We start from the raw sequence: 18,449 nt of genomic DNA on the forward strand, positions 1-18,449 counted from the left end.
GTCCATCACATCATTCTCCTAATGATGTGATCCCGTTATCAACGACATCCAATGTCCATGGTCAGGAAACCGTAACCATCTATTGATCAACGAGCTAGTCAACTAGAGGCTTACTAGGGACATGGTGTTGTCTATGTATCCACACATGTATCTGAGTTTCCTATCAATACAATTCTAGCATGGATAATAAACGATTATCATGAACAAGGAAATATAATAATAACCAATTTATTATTGCCTCTAGGGCATATTTCTAACAGTCTCCCACTTGCACTAGAGTCAATAATCTAGTTCACATCACCATGTGATTAACACTCACAGGTCACATCACCATGTGACCAACATCCAAAGAGTTTACTAGAGTCAACAATCTAATTCACATCACTATGTGATTAACACTCAATGAGTTCTGGTATGATCATGTTATGCTTGTGAGAGAGGTTATTAGTCAACGGGTCTGAACCTTTCAGATCCGTGTGTGCTTTACAAACATCTATGTCATCTTGTGGATGCTACCACGCGCTACTTGGAGCCATTTCAAATAACTGCTCTACTATACGAATCCGGTTTACTACTCAGAGTCATCCGGATTAGTGTCAAAGTTTGCATCGACGTAACCCTTTACGACGAACTCCTTTTCACCTCCATAATCGAGAAAATTCCTTAGTCCACTAGATACTAAGGATAAGTTCGACCGCTGTCATGTGATCCATTCCCGGATCACTATTGTACCCCTTGACCAACTCATGGCAAGGCACACTTCATGTGCGGTACACAGCATAGCATATGTAGAGCCTACGTCTAAAGCATAGGGGACGACCTTCTTCCTTTCTCTCTCTTCTGCTGTGGTCAGGTCTTGAGTCTTACTCAATACTCACACCTTGTAACACAGCCAAGAACTCCTTCTTTGCTGATCTATTTTGAACTCTTTCAAAATCATGTCAAGGTGTGCGTTCTTTGAAAGTATCATCAGGCGCCTTGATCTATCTCTATAGATCTTGATGCCCAATATGTAAGCAGCTTTATCCAGGTCTTCCTTTGAAAAACTCCTTTCAAACAACCCTTTATGCTTTCCAGAAATTCTACATCATTTTGGATCAACAATATGTCATTCACATATACTTATCAGAAATGTTGTAGCGCTCCCACTCACTTTATTGTAAATACAAGTTTCTAACAAACTTTGTATAAACCCAAAAACTTTGATCACTCCATCAAAGCGTATATTCTGACTCCGAGAAGCTTGCTCTAGTCCATGGAAGGATCGCTGGAGCTAGCATACCTTTTAGCATCCTTAGGATCGACAAAACTTTTCTGATTGTATCACATACAACCTTTCCTTACAAAAACTGGTAAGGAAACTTGTTTTGACATCCATCTGCCCGATTTCATAAATGCAACTAATGCTAACATGATTCCGACGGACTTAAGCATCGCTACGGATGAGAAAATCTCATCGTAGTGAACTCCTTGAACTTGTGAAAATACTCTTTGCCACAAGTCGAGCTTCATAGACGGTAACCTTACCGTCCACGTCCGTCTTCTTCTTAAAGATCCATTTATCTCAATGGCTTGCCGATCATCGGGCAAGTTCACCAAAGTCCATGCTTTGTTCTGATACATGGATCCTATCTCGGATTTCATGGCCTCTAACCATTTGTCGGAATATGGGCCCACCATCGCTTCTCCAGAGCTCGTAGGTTCAGTATTGTCTAACAACATGATATCTAAGACAGGATTACCATACCACTCAGGAGTAGTACATATCCTTGTCGACCTACGAGGTTTGGTAGTGACTTGATCCGAAGTTTCATGATCACTATCATAAGCTTCCACTTCAATTGGTGTAGGTGCCACAGGAACAACTTCCTGTGCCCTGCTACACACTAGTTGAAGTGACGGTTCAATAACCTTATCAAGTCTCCACCATCCTCCCACTCAATTCTTTCGAGAGAAACTTTTCCTCGAGAAAGGACCCATTTCTAGAAGCAATTACTTTTGCTTCCAGATCTGAAATAGGAGGTATACCCAACTGTTTTGGGTATTCTATGAAGATGCGTTTATCCGCTTTGGGTTCGAGCTTATCAGCCTGAAACTTTTTCACATAAGCATCGCAGCCCCAAACTTTTAAGAAACGACAACTTAGGTTTCTCTAAACGCTGTCGTCTCAACAGAATTGCGTGGTGCCCCTTTTAAAGTGAATGCGGTTGTCTCTAATGCCTAACCCATAAACGACAATGGTAATTCGATAAGAGACATCATGGTATGCACCATATCCAATAGGGTGCTGTTATGATGTTCGGACACACCATCACACTGTGGTGTTCCAGGCGGTATTAATTGTGAAACACTTTCCACAATGTCTTAATTGTGAAACACTTTTAACTCGTAACTCAGATACTCATCTCTATGATCATATCACAGACATTTTATCCTCTTGTCACGACGATCTTCAACTTCACTCTGAAATTACTTGAACCTTTCAATAATTCAGACTTGTGTTTCATCAAGTAAATATTCTCAGCATCTACTCAAATCATCTGTGAAGTAAGAACATATTGATATCCACTGCGTGCCTCAGCACTCATTGGACTGCACACATCAAATGTATTACTTCCAACAAGTTGCTCTCTTGTTCCATCTTAGTGAAAACGAGGCTTTTCAGTCATCTTGCCCATGTGGTATGATTTGCATGTCTCAAGTGATTCAAAATCAAGTGAGTCCAAACGATCCATCTGCATGGAGTTTCTTCACGCATATATACCAATAGACATGGTTCGCATGTCTCAATCCTTTCAAAAACGAGTGAGTCCAAAGATCCATCTACATGGAGCTTCTTCATGCGTTCTATACCAATATGACTCAAATGGCAGTGCCAGAAGTATGTGGTACTATCATTACTATTTTATATCTTTTGGCATGAACATGTGTATCACTGCGATCGAGATTCATTTTAGGTGCAAGACCATTGAAGGTATTATTCAAATAAACAGAGTAACCATTGTTCCCCTTAAATGAATAACCGTATCGCAATAAACATAATCCAATCATGTTTATGCTCAACGCAAACACCAAATAACAATTATTTAGGTTTAACACCAATCTCGATGGTAGAGGGAGCATGCGATGCTTGATCACATCAACCTTGGAAACACTTCCAACACATATCGTCATCTCACCTTTAGCTAGTCTCCGTTTATTCCGCAGCTTTTATTTCGAGTTACTAACACTTAGCAACCGAACCGGTATCTAATACCCTGGTGCTGCTAGGAGTACTAGTAAAGTACACATTCATATAATGTATATCCAATATACTTCTGTCGACCTTGCCTTGCCTTCTCATCTACCAAGTATCTAGGGTAGTTCTGCTTCAGTGACCGTTCCCCTCATTACAGAAGCACTTAGTCTCGGGTTTGGGTTCAACCTTGGGATTCTACACTAGAGCAGCAAATGATTTGCTGTTTCATGAAGTATCCCTTTTGCCCTTGCCCTTCTAGAAACTAGTGGTTTTACTAACCATCAACAATTGATGCTCCTACTTGATTTCTACTTTCGCGGTGTCAAACATCGCGAGTTGCTCAAGGATCATCATGTCTATCCCTGATATGTTATAGTTCATCACGAAGCTCTAATAGCTTGGTGGCAGTGACTACGGAGAACCATCACTATCTCATCTGGAAGATTAACTCCCACTCGATTCAAGCGATTGTGGTACTTAGACAATCTGAGCACATGCTCAACGATTGAGCTTTTCTCCCTTAGTTTGCAGGCTTAAGAAACTTGTCAGAGGTCTCATACCTCTTGACGCGGGCATTAGTCTGAAATCCCAATTTCAGTCTTCGGAACATCTCACATGTTCTGCGACATTTCAAAAACGTCTTTGGTGCCACAATTCTAAACCGTTAGCATTACGCACTGAACTATCACGTAGTTATCAAAACGTGTATGTCAGATGTTCCGCAACATCTACAGACGACGCTGAGGTTCAGCACACCGAGCGGTGCATTAAGGACATAAGCCTTCTGTGCAGCAATGAGGACAATCCTCAGTTTACGGACCCAGTCCGCATAATTGCTACTACCAACTTTCAACTAAATTTTCTCTAGGAACATATCTTAAACAGTAGAACTAAAGCGTAAGATATGACATAATTTGCAAAGACCTTTTGACTATGTTCATGATAATGAAGTTCATCTGATTATTTAATGAACTCCCACTCAGATAGACATCCCTCTAGTCATCTAAGTGATACATGATCCGAGTCAAACTAGGCCGTGTCCGATCATCACATGAGACGGACTAGTCATCATCGGTGAACATCTCCATGTTGATCGTATCTACTATACGACTCATGTTCGATCTTTCGATCTCTTGTGTTCCGAGGCCATGTCTGACATGCTAGGCTCGTCAAGTCAACCTAAGTGTTTCGCATGTGTTCCGAGGCCATGTCTGTACATGCTAGGCTCGTCAACACCCGTTGTATTCGAACTTTAGAATCTATCACACCCGATCATCACGTGGTGCTTCGAAACAACGAACCTTCGCAACGGTGCACAGTTAGGGGGAACACGTCTCTTGAAATTTTAGTGAGGGATCATCTTATTTATGCTACCGTCGTTCTAAGCAAATAAGATGTAAACATGATAAACATCACATGCAAATCATAAAGTGACGTGATATGGCCAATATCATCTTGCGCCTTTTGATCTCCATCTTCGAGGCGCGGCATGATCACCTTCGTCACCGGCATGACACCATGATCTCCATCATTGTGTCTTCATGAAGTTGTCTCGCCAACTATTACTTCTACTACTATGGCTAACGGTTAGCAATAAAGTAAAGTAATTACATGGCGTTTTCATTGACACGCAGGTCATACAATAAATTAAGACAACTCCTATGGCTCCTGCGGTTGTCATACTCATCGACATGCAAGTCGTGATTCCTGTTACAAGAACATGATCAATCTCATACATCACATATATCATTCATCACATCCTTTTGGCCATATCACATCACATAGCATACCCTGCAAAAACAAGTTAGACGTCCTCTAATTGTTGTTGCATGTTTTACGTGGCTGCTATGGGTTTCTAGCAAGAACGTTTCTTACCTACGCAAAAGCCACAACGTGATATGCCAATTTCTATTTACCCTTCATAAGGACCCTTTTCATCGAATCCGATCCGACTAAAGTGGGAGAGACAGACACCCGCTAGCCACCTTATGCAACTAGTGCATGTCAGTCGGTGGAACCTGTCTCACGTAAGTGTACGTGTAAGGTCGGTCCGGGCCGCTTCATCCCACGATGCCGCCGAATCAAGATAAGACTAGTAACGGCAAGTAAATTGACAACATCGACTCCCACAACTACTTTGTGTTCTACTCGTGCATAGAAACTACGCATAGACCTAGCTCATGATGCCACTGTTGGGGAACGTAGCAGAAATTCAAAATTTTCTACGCATCACCAAGATCAATCTATGGAGTAATCTAGCACCGAGGGGAAGGGGAGTGCATCTACATACCATTGTAGATCGCGATGCGGAAGTGTTGCAAGAACGCGGACGAAGGAGTCGTACTCGTAGCGATTCAGATCGCGGTTGGTTCCGATCTAAGCACCGAAGAACGGTGCCTCCGCGTTCAACACACGTGCAGCCCGGTGACGTCTCCCACGCCTTGATCCAGCAAGGAGAGAGGGAGAGGTTGGGGAAGACTCCATCCAGCAGCAGCACGACGGCGTGGTGGTGATGGAGGAGCGTGGCAATCCCGCAGGGCTTCGCCAAGCACCGCGAGAGAGGAGGAGGAAGAGGGGTAGGGCTGCGCCAAGAGGGAGATGTTCTCCTGTGTATGGCAGCCCCAAAACCTCAAGTATATATAGGGGAGGGGGAGGGGCTGCGCCCCCATCTAGGGTTCCCCCCCAAGGGGTGCGGCCAGCCCTAGATGGGACTTGGGGGGCGGCCAAGGGGGGAGAGAGAGGGGGGCGCCCCACTAGATGGGCCTTAGGCCCATCTGAGCCTAGGGTTTCCCCCTTCCCCCCCCTTCCTGCGCCCTGGGCCCCTTGTGGGAGGCGCACCAGCCCACCTAGGGGCTGGTCCCTTCCCACACTTGGCCCATGCAGCCCTCTGGGGCCGGTGGCCCCACCTGGTGGACCCCCGGGACCCTCCCGATGGTCCCGGTACATTACCGATAGCACCCGAAACTTTTCCGGTGACCAAAACAGGACTTCCCATATATAAATCTTTACCTCCGGACCATTCCGGAACTCCTCGTGATGTCCGGGATCTCATCCGAGACTCCGAACAACATTCGGTAACCACGTATATCTATTCCCTATAACCCTAGCGTCATCGAACCTTAAGTGTGTAGACCCTACGGGTTCAGGAACCATGCAGACATGACCAAGACGTTCTCCGGCCAATAACCAACAGCGGGATCTGGATACCCATGTTGGCTCCCACATGTTCCACGATGATCTCATCGGATGAACCACGATGTCGGGGATTCAATCAATCCCGTATACAATTCCCTTTGTCAATCGGTATGTTACTTGCCCGAGATTCGATCGTCGGTATCCCGATACCTTGTTCAATCTCGTTACCGGCAAGTCTCTTTACTCGTTCCGTAACACATCATCCCATGATCAACTCCTTGGTCACATTGTGCACATTATGATGATGTCCTATCGAGTGGGCCCAGAGATACCTCTCCGTTTACACGGAGTGACAAATCCCAGTCTCGATTCGTGCCAACCCAACAGACACTTTCGGAGATACCTGTAGTGCACCTTTATAGCCACCCAGTTACGTTGTGACGTTTGGTACACCCAAAGCATTCCTACGGTATCCGGGAGTTGCACAATCTCATGGTCTAAGGAAATGATACTTGACATTAGAAAAGCTCTTAGCAAACGAACTACACGATCTTGTGCTAGGCTTAGGATTGGGTCTTGTCCATCACATCATTCTCCTAATGATGTGATCCCGTTATCAATAACATCCAATGTCCATGGTCAGGAAACCGTAACCATCTATTGATCAACGAGCTAGTCAACTAGAGGCTTACTAGGGAAATGGTGTTGTCTATGTATCCACACATGTATCTGAGTTTCCTATCAATACAATTCTAGCATGGATAATAAACGATTATCATGAACAAGGAAATATAATAATAACCAATTTATTATTGCCTCTAGGGCATATTTCTAACACAAGCTGCATCTTTTTGACGCTCACAAGCATCGAAGAGGGATTGCCCTTTCCCATTTTGAATCAAAACTCTCACTCTCAAGGATTTGCCTCCCCTTTTTCGCTCCCCATTCCCTCTACAAACCCGCTGTGAAATCGCAGTAATTAGTGATCGTGATCAATCAGCGCACCGACCAAGATCTCTCGACCGTTGCTAGCGCCACGGGCTGATCGCCCTCTTCCAGTTCGTTCTTGTAGGTATCCACACCAAAGAACAGGAATGGCCGTGGTACATCGGGTGAAGATGCCAAGAGCCAGAACAGAAGTATGAAGGCATTGGAGGAAGGTGAGGGTAGTTGCAATTCTAGCTCCATGTCCCATGACAAATGGCGCAAGGATGTCTAGATCGATTAGCCGCCGTGGAAGACTGAACAATGATGACTCATCCAATCCGAGGCAGCTCAGGAGGTGCATGTTGTTCTCATCCACCACTGCCAACCATAGCTTGAAGGAACAGAGCTTTAGGGTGTGTTTGGTAGAGTGATGGAGGGTGCATGAGCTCAAGAGTTCCCTCCTCGACCCACTTTTGGGTGTTTGGTAGCGTGCACAGGGCCTCTTCAGCATGCACGGACTCAACCCAAATATGCTCTTAGCATGCACGAAGAGAGAACACCCCAACAACTGTCCACTGGTCAACATGCATGAGCAAAGCGAGCGACAACGTGTTTCAAAAAAATGTTCAGAAATTCTAAAAGATGATTTAATTTTTAGAATACCAAAATTGTTCAATTTTTCAAAAAATGTCCAGATTTTCGAAATTTGTTAACTTTTTCAAACAATGTTCAGATTTTCAAAAATTGTTTAGAATTTTAAATTTTGTTTAATTCTTTTAAGAAGTTCGAATTTTCGGAAAAAATTAATTTTTTTAAAAATGTTCAGATTTTCAAATTTTGTTTAAATTTTAAAAAGAACAAAATTTCAATTTTTTTTAAATTTTTAAAAACATTAGAATTAAAAAAGTCAAAAATGCTTTTTTTCATGTTTCAAAAAATTGTTCACATTTTTTTAATGTTTTTTCACTTATTGAAATATACCGGTTGCTACAGTACCGACTGACATGTCTAAACTGATGCAAGCTGCCAATCAGAGTCTCAGCTTAGCATGTCTCAACACATACACCGTTATCAAACAATAGCAAATGCATGCACTCAGCATGTCAACACTGAGCATGTACCAGAGGAGAACAACCATGATAGGTTGGGAATGCTACCAAACACACCCTTAGCTTCTACGGTGATGTTCCTTGTTCTTTCTATGACAATCCATCCAATCCAAAATCTGACGCTTATTTTCCTTCACGATGGACGTTGCGTTTTTAGGGGCTTGAACATGTTAATCCTAATCCTCACCCTATAGAAGTTTCCTTTGAAGTCGTGCGATTTAGGTTCTACGAAGACCACCTCTCCAACTTTCCTAGCCAAGGCCTTCAACATTGGAGCATGCCCATCGGGCAAGTCATGGATTTGCACCCACAGTTCCAGAGTGTCCAACATGATCTGCAACGGTTTGGTGTAGCCGTCATATGGCGCAATGATCACCACACCCCCTTGATAATTCCATGAGACCATGACTCTCCCCCGGTCGCCCAAACATGAAAATGCTAGAGTATATAGATTATCTTCCAAGGGCCCGATCGTCCCTTCTTGTGCTAGATTCCATGCAACCCTCATAGTCTTGTAGAACCAGAACTGACTATAAATTTTGTCTATATGAACCCTACACAGATCCATCGAGCAGATCGACTCGCGTGGCTGGCGGCTCCTCTTCCTCAAAGATCACATCATCTTTCAGCCCTAGCTCCCCCATCATCTTTGTCACCTCTCTAGAGTTCACCGAAACATTGGATCGTGAAGCCGTGTCCGACATGCCTGACTGAAACAATCCCGAAGAAGACCAACGAGCTTTGACGAAACCCCACTCGACGGGTCCCAGGCCGGGCAGCGCTAGAGGAGCGCCCTTAGAGGAGCCTCTCTCTCTCTCACTCTCTCTCTCTCTCTCTCTCTCTCTCTCTCTCGGAATTCCGTATTGGACGCACGTTGCGTCAAAGTGTCGACCTTTCGCACAGACCTCGTGTTCGAGCGATGACTTGGGCCGGCCCGTTAAAGCGTTGCAGCATTTCCGGTTTTGGGAACCTTCTAGAGTTTCCTAGCCGGTTTTTCTGGTTTTGGAAACCTTCTAGAAGGTTCTCTAAACCGGTTTTTCTGCTTCTTTTTTCTTTTCATTCTTTCTATTTATTTTATTCTTTCTTTTCTTTTCCTTTTGCTGTTTCTTATTTATTTTTCATTTCTTCCATTTTTTAATTTTTCAAGTTGATATTTGTTTTTTTAGCTCAAGTTTTTTAAAATTTTCAAAAATGTTCCACTTTTTAAATATGTTCACAAATTCAAAACATGTGCCGGACTTTCAAAAAATGTTCATGTATTTCAAAATTTGTTCACAAATTAAGAAATTGTTCATATCTCAAAAAAACTTCTGGAATTGCAAAAAATGTTTGCGGTTGCAAAATTTGGTCTGAAATTTCAAATATGTTTGCGTTTGAAAACTTGTTCAGGAATTTTAAAAAATGTTCGTGGTTTCAGTTTTTTTAGATATTTCATGAAGTTCCATTTTCAAGTTTTTGTTCACAAATTCAGAAAATGTACAGAACTTTCAAAAAATGTTCATGTATTTCAAACTTTGTTCACAAATTTAGAAAATTTTCATATTTAAAAAAAACTTCTGGAATTGCAAAAAATGTTCGCGGTTGCAAAATTTGGTCTGAAGTTTTAAAAATGTGTGTGTTTGAAAACTTTTTAAGGAATTTTTAAAAATATTCATGGTTTCAATTTTTTGTTAGATATTTCATGAAGTTCCATTTTCAAATTTTTGTTTCAAAATTCAAAAACTGTTCAAGATTTCCAATTTTGTAATTTCATGAAATGTTCCAATTTTCAAATCTTTGTTTGAAAATTGAAAAAATGGCGGTTTAAAATTTTTCAAAGAATGGTCCACGTTTTTCAAAAACATTTTCAGCGGTTTCAATTTTTTGGTTCGCATATGCAAAAAAATGTTTCCGTCTACGAAAATTTGTTCAGAAATTCAAAAAAATTTCGCACTTTTTCAAAATATACACCTTAAAAAAATTGTGCACTTTTTTAAAGATGTTCGCTACAGTAACTAATTCTGGTTCAATACAGTAGAGAGGTCCGTTTGTACGGGTGTGCTAAGTTATTTGAGTAGGAATCCTGCAGTGCGTGCAATTAAGCACACGCAGCCCACGGTACTACAAATCGAGAAGCCCAGCCCGCCGAGAGAACCACGGCCCAGATAAACCCGCTCGCACACTCGTCTCCTCCCACTCTTTCCCAGTTCGATTTTCAAAACCCTCACTCTCCCATCCGGAAGGGATTCGCCTCCCCTTTTGCCGTCCGCAATCATTCTCTCCCCCCCTTTCCGCTGCTCCCTCTGCAAATCCGCTGTGGAATCGCAGCAATTAGCGAGCGCGATCAATCAGCGCGCCCACCCAGATTTCTCGACCGTTGCCACCGCCGCAGGCGGAGCGCCCTTCCCCCGTCCTCCGGTTCCTTCTCGCAGGTGCGCGTCCTGCTCCACTCCTACCCCCTCCGCTCGCCGCCGTTTCTTGCCGGCCAGTTCCGTTCTTGGTTGGTTCGCGAGAGGCCCTTCCTGAATTCCGGGTTGTGCTTGGTGCTTCCCTGCTCGGAGGGTCCGAATTCCGGGGTTCTTGCTTTGCTGGCGAGGTGTTGGTCCTGTGTGTATGTAACCTGTTCGACCGATTTCCTGGCCCAACCTCGGTAGATGCGGCACGCCGGTTAGGTTTCTTGCAGAGGGTATGCGTAGTTCCTGGAACTCTGTTGCGGTTAGAGATCTCTCGCGGATTATCATCCTCTCGTGCCTGGTTCCGAACTCCCCTGCTGATTTTTTTTTGTGTGAACCCCCTGCTGATTTGTTCCTGTCCACTTCCCGAAGAATTTTTTTTTTTGATTCGGTGCAGCATCTGGCCTCTCTAGAATCTATTTGCGGATCAGCTAGTGTTCTTATTTCAGCAGGTCAACTTGCTGTCAGATTTATTTTCATGTCTGCTTCTTTACTGAGCAAGATCCGATCCATGCAGGGACTCATTGGCGGGGCACTGAATTTTCAAATCACAACAGTCCCGTCAAAAGATGAAAAGATTCTTCTTCTTCGGGTCCACCACGCCGAAGGACGGGGATGGCGACGGGACACCAGGCGACGATGCCAAGAGCAAGAACAGGAGTAAGAAGGCGCTGGAGGAAGGCGAGGGTAGTTGCAACTCTAGCTCTAGGTCCCATGACCACGGCGCAAGGATGCCTAGGTCGAGAAGCCGCCGTGGAAGGCTGAGCAACGAGGATTCAGCCAATCCGAAGCAGGTCAGGAGGTGCATGTCGTTCTCATCCGCCGCCGCCAACAGTGGCCTGAAGGAACGGAGCTTTAGCTTCTCGGGTGATGTCCCTGGTTCTTTCTATGATGAATCTGATGTGCCTCATCATGCCGAAGATGTCAAGTAAGTTGTTCTGATTACATAACATTTTTTGAGGAATGTTATGAATCTGATTGCATAGTAATCCCATATAACTAGGCTGTTTTACCGTGATCAAACCAGTATTTGTTATTGCCACCCCATGGTCTTGTTGATCCATGCTAGTAAAGAGAAGAAACGGAAAATGAAAAAGTCCTCAGCATATGTTCGATTGTTCGTTATGTGGGCCTGACAAGTTTACTCATTTTAGCTCATGAGGTATTTACTATAAATGCCCAGTTATTTGTTTGGCAGAGGCCCTTCTTGCAAAATGTTCAGTTTCAGTGCACCTGCAGCTTTCTTTTAGGCATTGTTCACCACTCCATTGCTTGTACTAGATATAATCTCATGCCCACTTTTTTTCAATCTTTACTTCATAGTTAAGGAATTGTCTTGTGTTTGAGCTCCATTTTATCGACAACAGTTCTACTGTATCAGTTCTACCTAACTCATTCTGATTATTTACTTGCAGTCACTATGCCTGGTCACCAGAAAGGCATCCAGTCTTAAGAGAATTATCAGTAAAGGTTCCAAAACCATGTTCAGTCCTGGAAACTGATTCTCCTCGTTCAAGATGCTATTCATGCTCAACAGGGCACTCCCCTCCTACCTCTCCTGTTGCCCTACGATGCAGGTCTACGAGGCTAGGCAGTTTATTGAACAAGAATGAAGTGCTAGACCGATACATTGATGGAGAGCAGGAAGCTGCCATCCAAAATGAGAAGCTGAGGCAGAACTCTCCCACTAGATCTGTGGTTTCAAATTCAAGACGCCCACCTCGACCCCATTATACAGTGCCATCTTTGCAAAAATCAATGAAAGAGAACGTTGAGACCTACCCAAATGTGGATGCGAAGGATGCCTATGGAAGTAAAAACCATGCAAGTGTTCCGGATGATTTTGGGAGGTTTCCACATTTAGAAGATTACAGATCAGAAAGCATTCCATTTGTTGAAGATATCTATGAGGATTTCCAAGATATGCAACCTTCAAAAGTTATTCATGATGCCCCCCAATATTTTCATGATCATGACTTGGATTTCGCCCCAGAAGGGCAAGAAACTGATGATAAGTTGCTTCAAAGGGCAAAAGTAATTGAAGAGAGGTTTATAACTCCTTCTGGAGACAATCATCAGCTTAACATGTCCAGATATAAGCGATTAAGCTCAAATGAAATGTTCCAGTTGATTCAGTGTTTGACTGAAGACAGGAAACAGCTAGCAGATGAATTGTCTTCACAGATTAAGGCACGCCTTGCAGAAAGGTTTAATGCCAAAGAGAAGTACAAACAATCAGTGAAAGAACTTGAGATCAGAACTCGAAGGCTGGAGAAGGAGAAGACTGAAGTACAGAGTACTTTGGAGAGAGAGATTGATAGAAGGTCAAACGATTGGTCAGCCAGGCTGTTGAGATTTCAATCTGAAGAAGAGAGACTGCGTGAACGGGTGAGAGGACTTGCTGAGAAAAATGTCTCATTTCAGAGAGAACTCACTTCTCTTGAAGCATACAAAGTTGATGCATCTGATAAGGTTGCAAGTTTGGAAATGCAAAACATAAAACTAACTGATGAGCTAGAGAAAGTAAAAAATGAGCACAACAATCTCCACAATTCTTCAATAGAGTTGCATGCTCAATTTTCTAAGGCTGCAGAGGAGAAGGAACATATCAGGGGATTCTTGAAAGATAAGGAGGGTGATAACAAGGCATTGCACCAAGTGGTTGCAAGGCTACAGACAATATGTAATGAACAAGAAAAAACAATTGCTGGCTTGAGACAGGGATTCAGTGCTGAATTGGATAAGGAATCTGTTCGGTCCAGCAGTGAGAGGAAGAATAGGATCCAGATGGAACTCATCAGATTGTCAGGAGTGGAGCAGAAGTTGAGAGGTGAAGTTCAATCTTGTCGTCTTGAAGTAGAATCTCTTAGGCAAGAGAACATTGCACTCTTAAATCGTCTACAAAGCACTGAAAATGGATCAAGCTTTTCCTCAATTCGTCTTGGCCAGGAGCTTCAGGCCAAAGTGGACAACTTGCAGACACAAGGCTTGTCGTTGCTTGATAAGAGTAGCCAACTTTGCACCAAATTGTTGGACCTTGTGAAATGCAGGAGGCATGAAAGTGAACATGACAGAGATATTGATGCATTAGATTACACACTGGAGTTCCAGAGCATCAAAGGAGGAATCGAGAATCTGAAACGAAGCTTGCGGGCAACAAGTGCTGTGCTCGCCGAAAAGCAGAATTTGAAAGAAAAATCTGAAGAGGCTGCGGTTGGAGGTAGCCCTCTCATGGAGCAGATGGATGAGGTACGGAAGCACACATCTAATGAGAACTTATTTTCCATTATATGCTGCCGTGTTTCTTTCTCTGTTGGGATAAGAACCATGGATTGATTTCGTTGGTCACATGTCTTTGTAAAGTTCTTTTCTGAGCAACTATTATGATTGTTTTTATAAGGAAACCACGGCTTAAGTTATTTTTATATGATATCTCTAATGAGATGAGCCAAATCAGAAGCTGCTTAAACTTTTATGAAAACTCAAAATATTATGATATCTAGCACAAAAGCACCGCATTCCAGGAGAACTTAATTTTCATCATGTTGCTGTGTTTCTTTCTCTGTCTGGGTAAAACAAGAACCATGGATTGATTTTGAGAGTCATATGTTTTGTAATGTTTTTGTCGAGCAACTCTTCAGAATGTTTTTATAAGGAAACCATGACTCGGGTTTTTTAATATGATATCTCTAGTGTGATGAGCAAAATCAGAAGCTGCTTAAACTTTATGAAAACTCAAAATGTTTCAGTATCATCGATCCAATATTCCTGTTGTTTGTTCTTAATGTAGGTTAATTTTGAATTCAAGCTTAAAGAAGAGGCTCTTCTGAATAGATTACTGAAGGAGGCACTTTTGTCAAAGGAACTTGACATTGAGCAGTTGCGGTCAGATGTGGCATCTTTGCTTCGTATCCAAGATGTCATGAGGAATGAGGTCCAGAGAGTCCAAGATGAACTATCCTGCATCACCCACAAAGCTAAACATTTGGAGCTTCAGGTAACACCCTATCCCTATATTCCCTAGCAAGCCAGTAGCCTGGTAGAAGGTGGATTTGGAAAATATCTGATGTATTACTGATGGATGTTGAATACCTTGAGCATCATCTGCAACCTGTGTATTTCTCGTTTACATATTCTTTTGCACCTAACAGGGTTCGAAGAAAGACGAGTCCATCGACCAGATCCAGCAGGATTTCCAAGAATCCGCCAAGGAGCTAAGCGCGCTGAGAGGACAGCTGAAAATCGTGACAGACGAAAGGGACCTGTCGTGGCAGGAAGCGAAGCAACTCCGCAAAACCACCAGCATGATGCAGAACGAGGTCGCGTCGCTAAAGAAGAAGATCGAGTCCCTCGAAGAGGACATCCTTGTCAAGGAGGGGCAGATCTCGATCCTACAGGACAACGTCTACAAGCCGCCGCTCGACTTCATCTGCAGCCCCAGGACGATGAAGCAGTTCGGCATGGAGTGAAAAGGTTGCCGCATGCACAGAGGAAAGTAAGCAAAAACATACAGCAGAGCTCTTGGGACATATATAGCGTTTTTATACCTGCATGGACAGATATAGATGTGGCCTGCGCCGCATAGGCCGTGTTCATATGCCTTTATTGCAGTATCTTTTTTTCGAACCCGTGCAGGACACCTGCATGGTTTGAAAAAAAGATAATGTGATTTGTTTTGCAACCGAAGTTTGCTGTATCTTTTGTAAAGCGACGCCTGCATCACAACCTGTGATGGCCTTGCCGCGCCTACTTAAGTTTCTGTACTATGATGAATCTGTGATGTGGCGATGACACTGTGAATGGGTCGTCCCTTTCTTTGGTTTTCGATTTGTTCTTGTTCACTTGTCGCTGTGTCCATGGCTAGTTTTTTCCAGCTGAACGTTACGTTGCACCTTTGGTGAATCAATGCATAATAGTACATCTGTCACCGACTGAATCAATGTTATTTTAGATCTTTTCCTTTGGTAGCAGTTTTAGTTTCTACAATATGTACTCCCTCTATCCCATGTCAGCTTGAAAAACGTTCTTATATTATGAGACGGCTGGAGTAGATGATAATGTGTGTACCTATCATCCCTTATTCTTGGTCAATTTTTTCTTGTTCGCCTGGTTACTGTACACATGGACTTGTCTGGCTGTAAACTTTTCGTTTGTCACGATTTATTGCCCAGTGGAGGTTGATGTTTCTTTGATTGAAAGTTACATGCTTGGACTGCATTTACATCTTGCATTTGCAATTGAGAGGTACCACACGCAACTTGCATCTGGCATGCGTGATTGTGAGCAGCTTCACTGTTCTGGATAATAGTACGATCTGTGTATCATCCATCACCACAAGGAAAAGATCTAAAAAATAAGACAGGTGGTTCTGCAGTTTTAAAAGGAAAAATGGTCTTGTGAACTAGTAGGGGCCGGGCCGGGACACTTGCGTAGTAGGAGTAGTTGCATTGAACCGCAAGATCACGCGAGCTCTGACCAATACATAGAGTAGAGTATTATCTTTTCTCTTTCGGGCTGGCGTCCTTGTCCATGAGAGGTGCCCGGAGTGAATGCTGCCGTCGTGTCACACCGATCGCCCCGAAGTCAAATCGACGCGCCATGTCACGGTGCCGCACGCGCACCTGCATATATCGCGAGGCTTGGCTAGCTCTCGCCGTTGCCGCACGCACGCGCAGAGCGACGAGGCGACACGTACGGTGCGCGCGTGAACAGCCGAGAAGGGAAGAGAAGAGCGGCGAGGCCATGGCGGGCGTGTGCGCGCTGCTGCTCGTCGCCGTGCTCCCTCCCGTGGTGGTGCTGCTTGTCTCCGTGGCCGGCCGGGCGGCGGCGCGCGGGGTGGGCGCGCTGGCGCGCGCGCACTACGCGTGGCCGGCGGGGTCGCCGTCCGTGCACGCGCGGAAGTGCGGCAGGAGGGCCGCGCCGGAGCAGCCGGAGCACGAGCTGCGCGTGTCGCGGCACCGCGGGGGCGCGGCGGTGGAGTGCGCGGTCTGCCTGAGCGGCGTGGCGGAGGGCGACGAGGTGCGGGAGCTGCGGTGCCGGCACGTGTTCCACCGCGCCTGCCTCGACCGGTGGCTCGCGACGCCGCCGGCCACGTGCCCGCTCTGCCGCTCCCGCCTGCTGACGGCGCCGCCGGTAGAGGCCGAGGAGGAGGAGGAGCTGGACCTGGACTCGGACCTGCTGCTGCTCATGGCGTACGTGCACGGCGGCGGCGGATGGTTCTGGTCGCCGTGATCACGCGCCCGTGACCCATGCCAGTGCCCGAGGAACTGTACGGCGTAGGGACGCGTGTGCGTGCGTGGTACACCGGCATGCACGTACGGTGGCCTGGGCGCACGTTCCCGACGGTTTTGTATATTGTTTTTACGAGCTAGATCGTCCGTTCATTCCTCCTTTTCTTTATTTCCTTTTTGGTTGTGGTTCGTGTACGCACGAGAGAGCGGTGGATGGTATGGAGCTTAGCTGGTTTTCTCGCAGTTTGTTAATGGCGCGTGCGCGCACGCGCGCATGCATGGCAGGTTGGCAGGGCGTGGCGCTCGGCGGTCGCCACGTCGTCCGGGCGCGCACACGTTGTTCTCGCTTGCCTCGACGTGTGTCTGGGCGACGCGACGTCCCCGCTCGCTCACGAGATCTCTCCGTGTCCTGCGCGCGCAGGTCGCAGGTCGCATCTCATCCTCTGGGAGTCTGGGTCTGGGGCTTTATTTTCTGGCGACTGATGGGCACCGGCGCAACGGTTCGGTCGGTCGTATCTGGGGTGTTAGTTTGTCTTTTTGTCCATCATCAGATTAGCCTTCTTTTTTTTTTCTCAACAAAAATTGCATCCAGCTGTTCGTCCTGGACACCCGCCTTGGACGCACCGAGGCCTGCCTTGAAGCATCAGCAGCTCGCCATCGGTCGCTGTCCTCGCCGCACCACCATGCCGTCAGCTACAGCTTTTTTCTCACGCCCACTGAACCTTTTCTATGGCTGAAGCTTTTTCACAAAACGGTTGAAGCTTTTTCCATCGACGGTTCCAGCTTTCGCGGTTGCGTGGTGGCCGGTCCCCAAATTCCGTCGCCTTCGATTGAAGTTCTGTAGGACGCTGGTTGTAGCATTTCTTTTGGTATTGTTTGCAGCTCCCTCCACGCCATTTACAGCCTTCTTTCTCTCTCTTTGAGTGGTTCCAGCAAAAAAGATTGATCCAGCAAAAATATCATAAATGAGGATGTAGCAAAAAAGAAGACGGTTGTAGCAAAATTCAAACACCGTTGTAACAAAACTTGGAGAGGTTCCAGCAAAATAAGATGGATCCAGCAAAAATTCAAAAACAAGGTGGGAGCAAAAACTAAGACGGCGGTAGCAAAAATCAAAGACCGTGGTAACAATTTTTTGAGTAGTTCCAGCAAAAAGATGGATCTGATTAAGCAAAAAAATCAAAAGACGGACTGCCAACTGTGGTAGCAAAAAGCAAAACGATGGTAGCAAATTTTTGGACTGGTTGCAGCAAAAAAATCACTCAAAAATGTGGATCCTGGTTACAGCAAATTCCGGGGCTGTGGTAGCTTTCTCGGTGCTGGTTGCAGCAAATTGCAGCACCAACCTCCAACCTCGCCAGTTGCAGAACACCGAGGG

At 45.0% G+C, this 18,449-nt stretch overlaps 2 protein-coding genes across 2 annotated transcripts; both read left to right on the plus strand.

Moving 5' to 3' along the window:
* The first annotated feature begins 10,600 nt into the window (after positions 1 to 10,600).
* On the plus strand, positions 10,601 to 15,682 carry LOC123051506 (golgin subfamily A member 4). The gene is made up of 5 exons (XM_044474397.1): positions 10,601 to 10,820; positions 11,359 to 11,769; positions 12,257 to 14,090; positions 14,632 to 14,838; positions 14,993 to 15,682. The coding sequence occupies exons 2-5, from the start codon at positions 11,411 to 11,413 to the stop codon at positions 15,308 to 15,310; spliced, it is 2,718 nt and encodes a 905-aa protein (XP_044330332.1). The 5' UTR covers positions 10,601 to 10,820; positions 11,359 to 11,410; the 3' UTR covers positions 15,311 to 15,682.
* A 464-nt stretch (positions 15,683 to 16,146) lies between these two features.
* Positions 16,147 to 17,314, plus strand: LOC123051507 (probable E3 ubiquitin-protein ligase ATL45). The gene has a single exon (XM_044474398.1). The coding sequence runs from the start codon at positions 16,371 to 16,373 to the stop codon at positions 17,070 to 17,072; it is 702 nt and encodes a 233-aa protein (XP_044330333.1). The 5' UTR covers positions 16,147 to 16,370; the 3' UTR covers positions 17,073 to 17,314.
* Positions 17,315 to 18,449: the final 1,135 nt, after the last annotated feature.

This window comes from Triticum aestivum, chromosome 2D (genome assembly GCF_018294505.1).
Source record: "Triticum aestivum cultivar Chinese Spring chromosome 2D, IWGSC CS RefSeq v2.1, whole genome shotgun sequence".
Lineage (NCBI taxonomy): Eukaryota > Viridiplantae > Streptophyta > Magnoliopsida > Poales > Poaceae > Triticum > Triticum aestivum.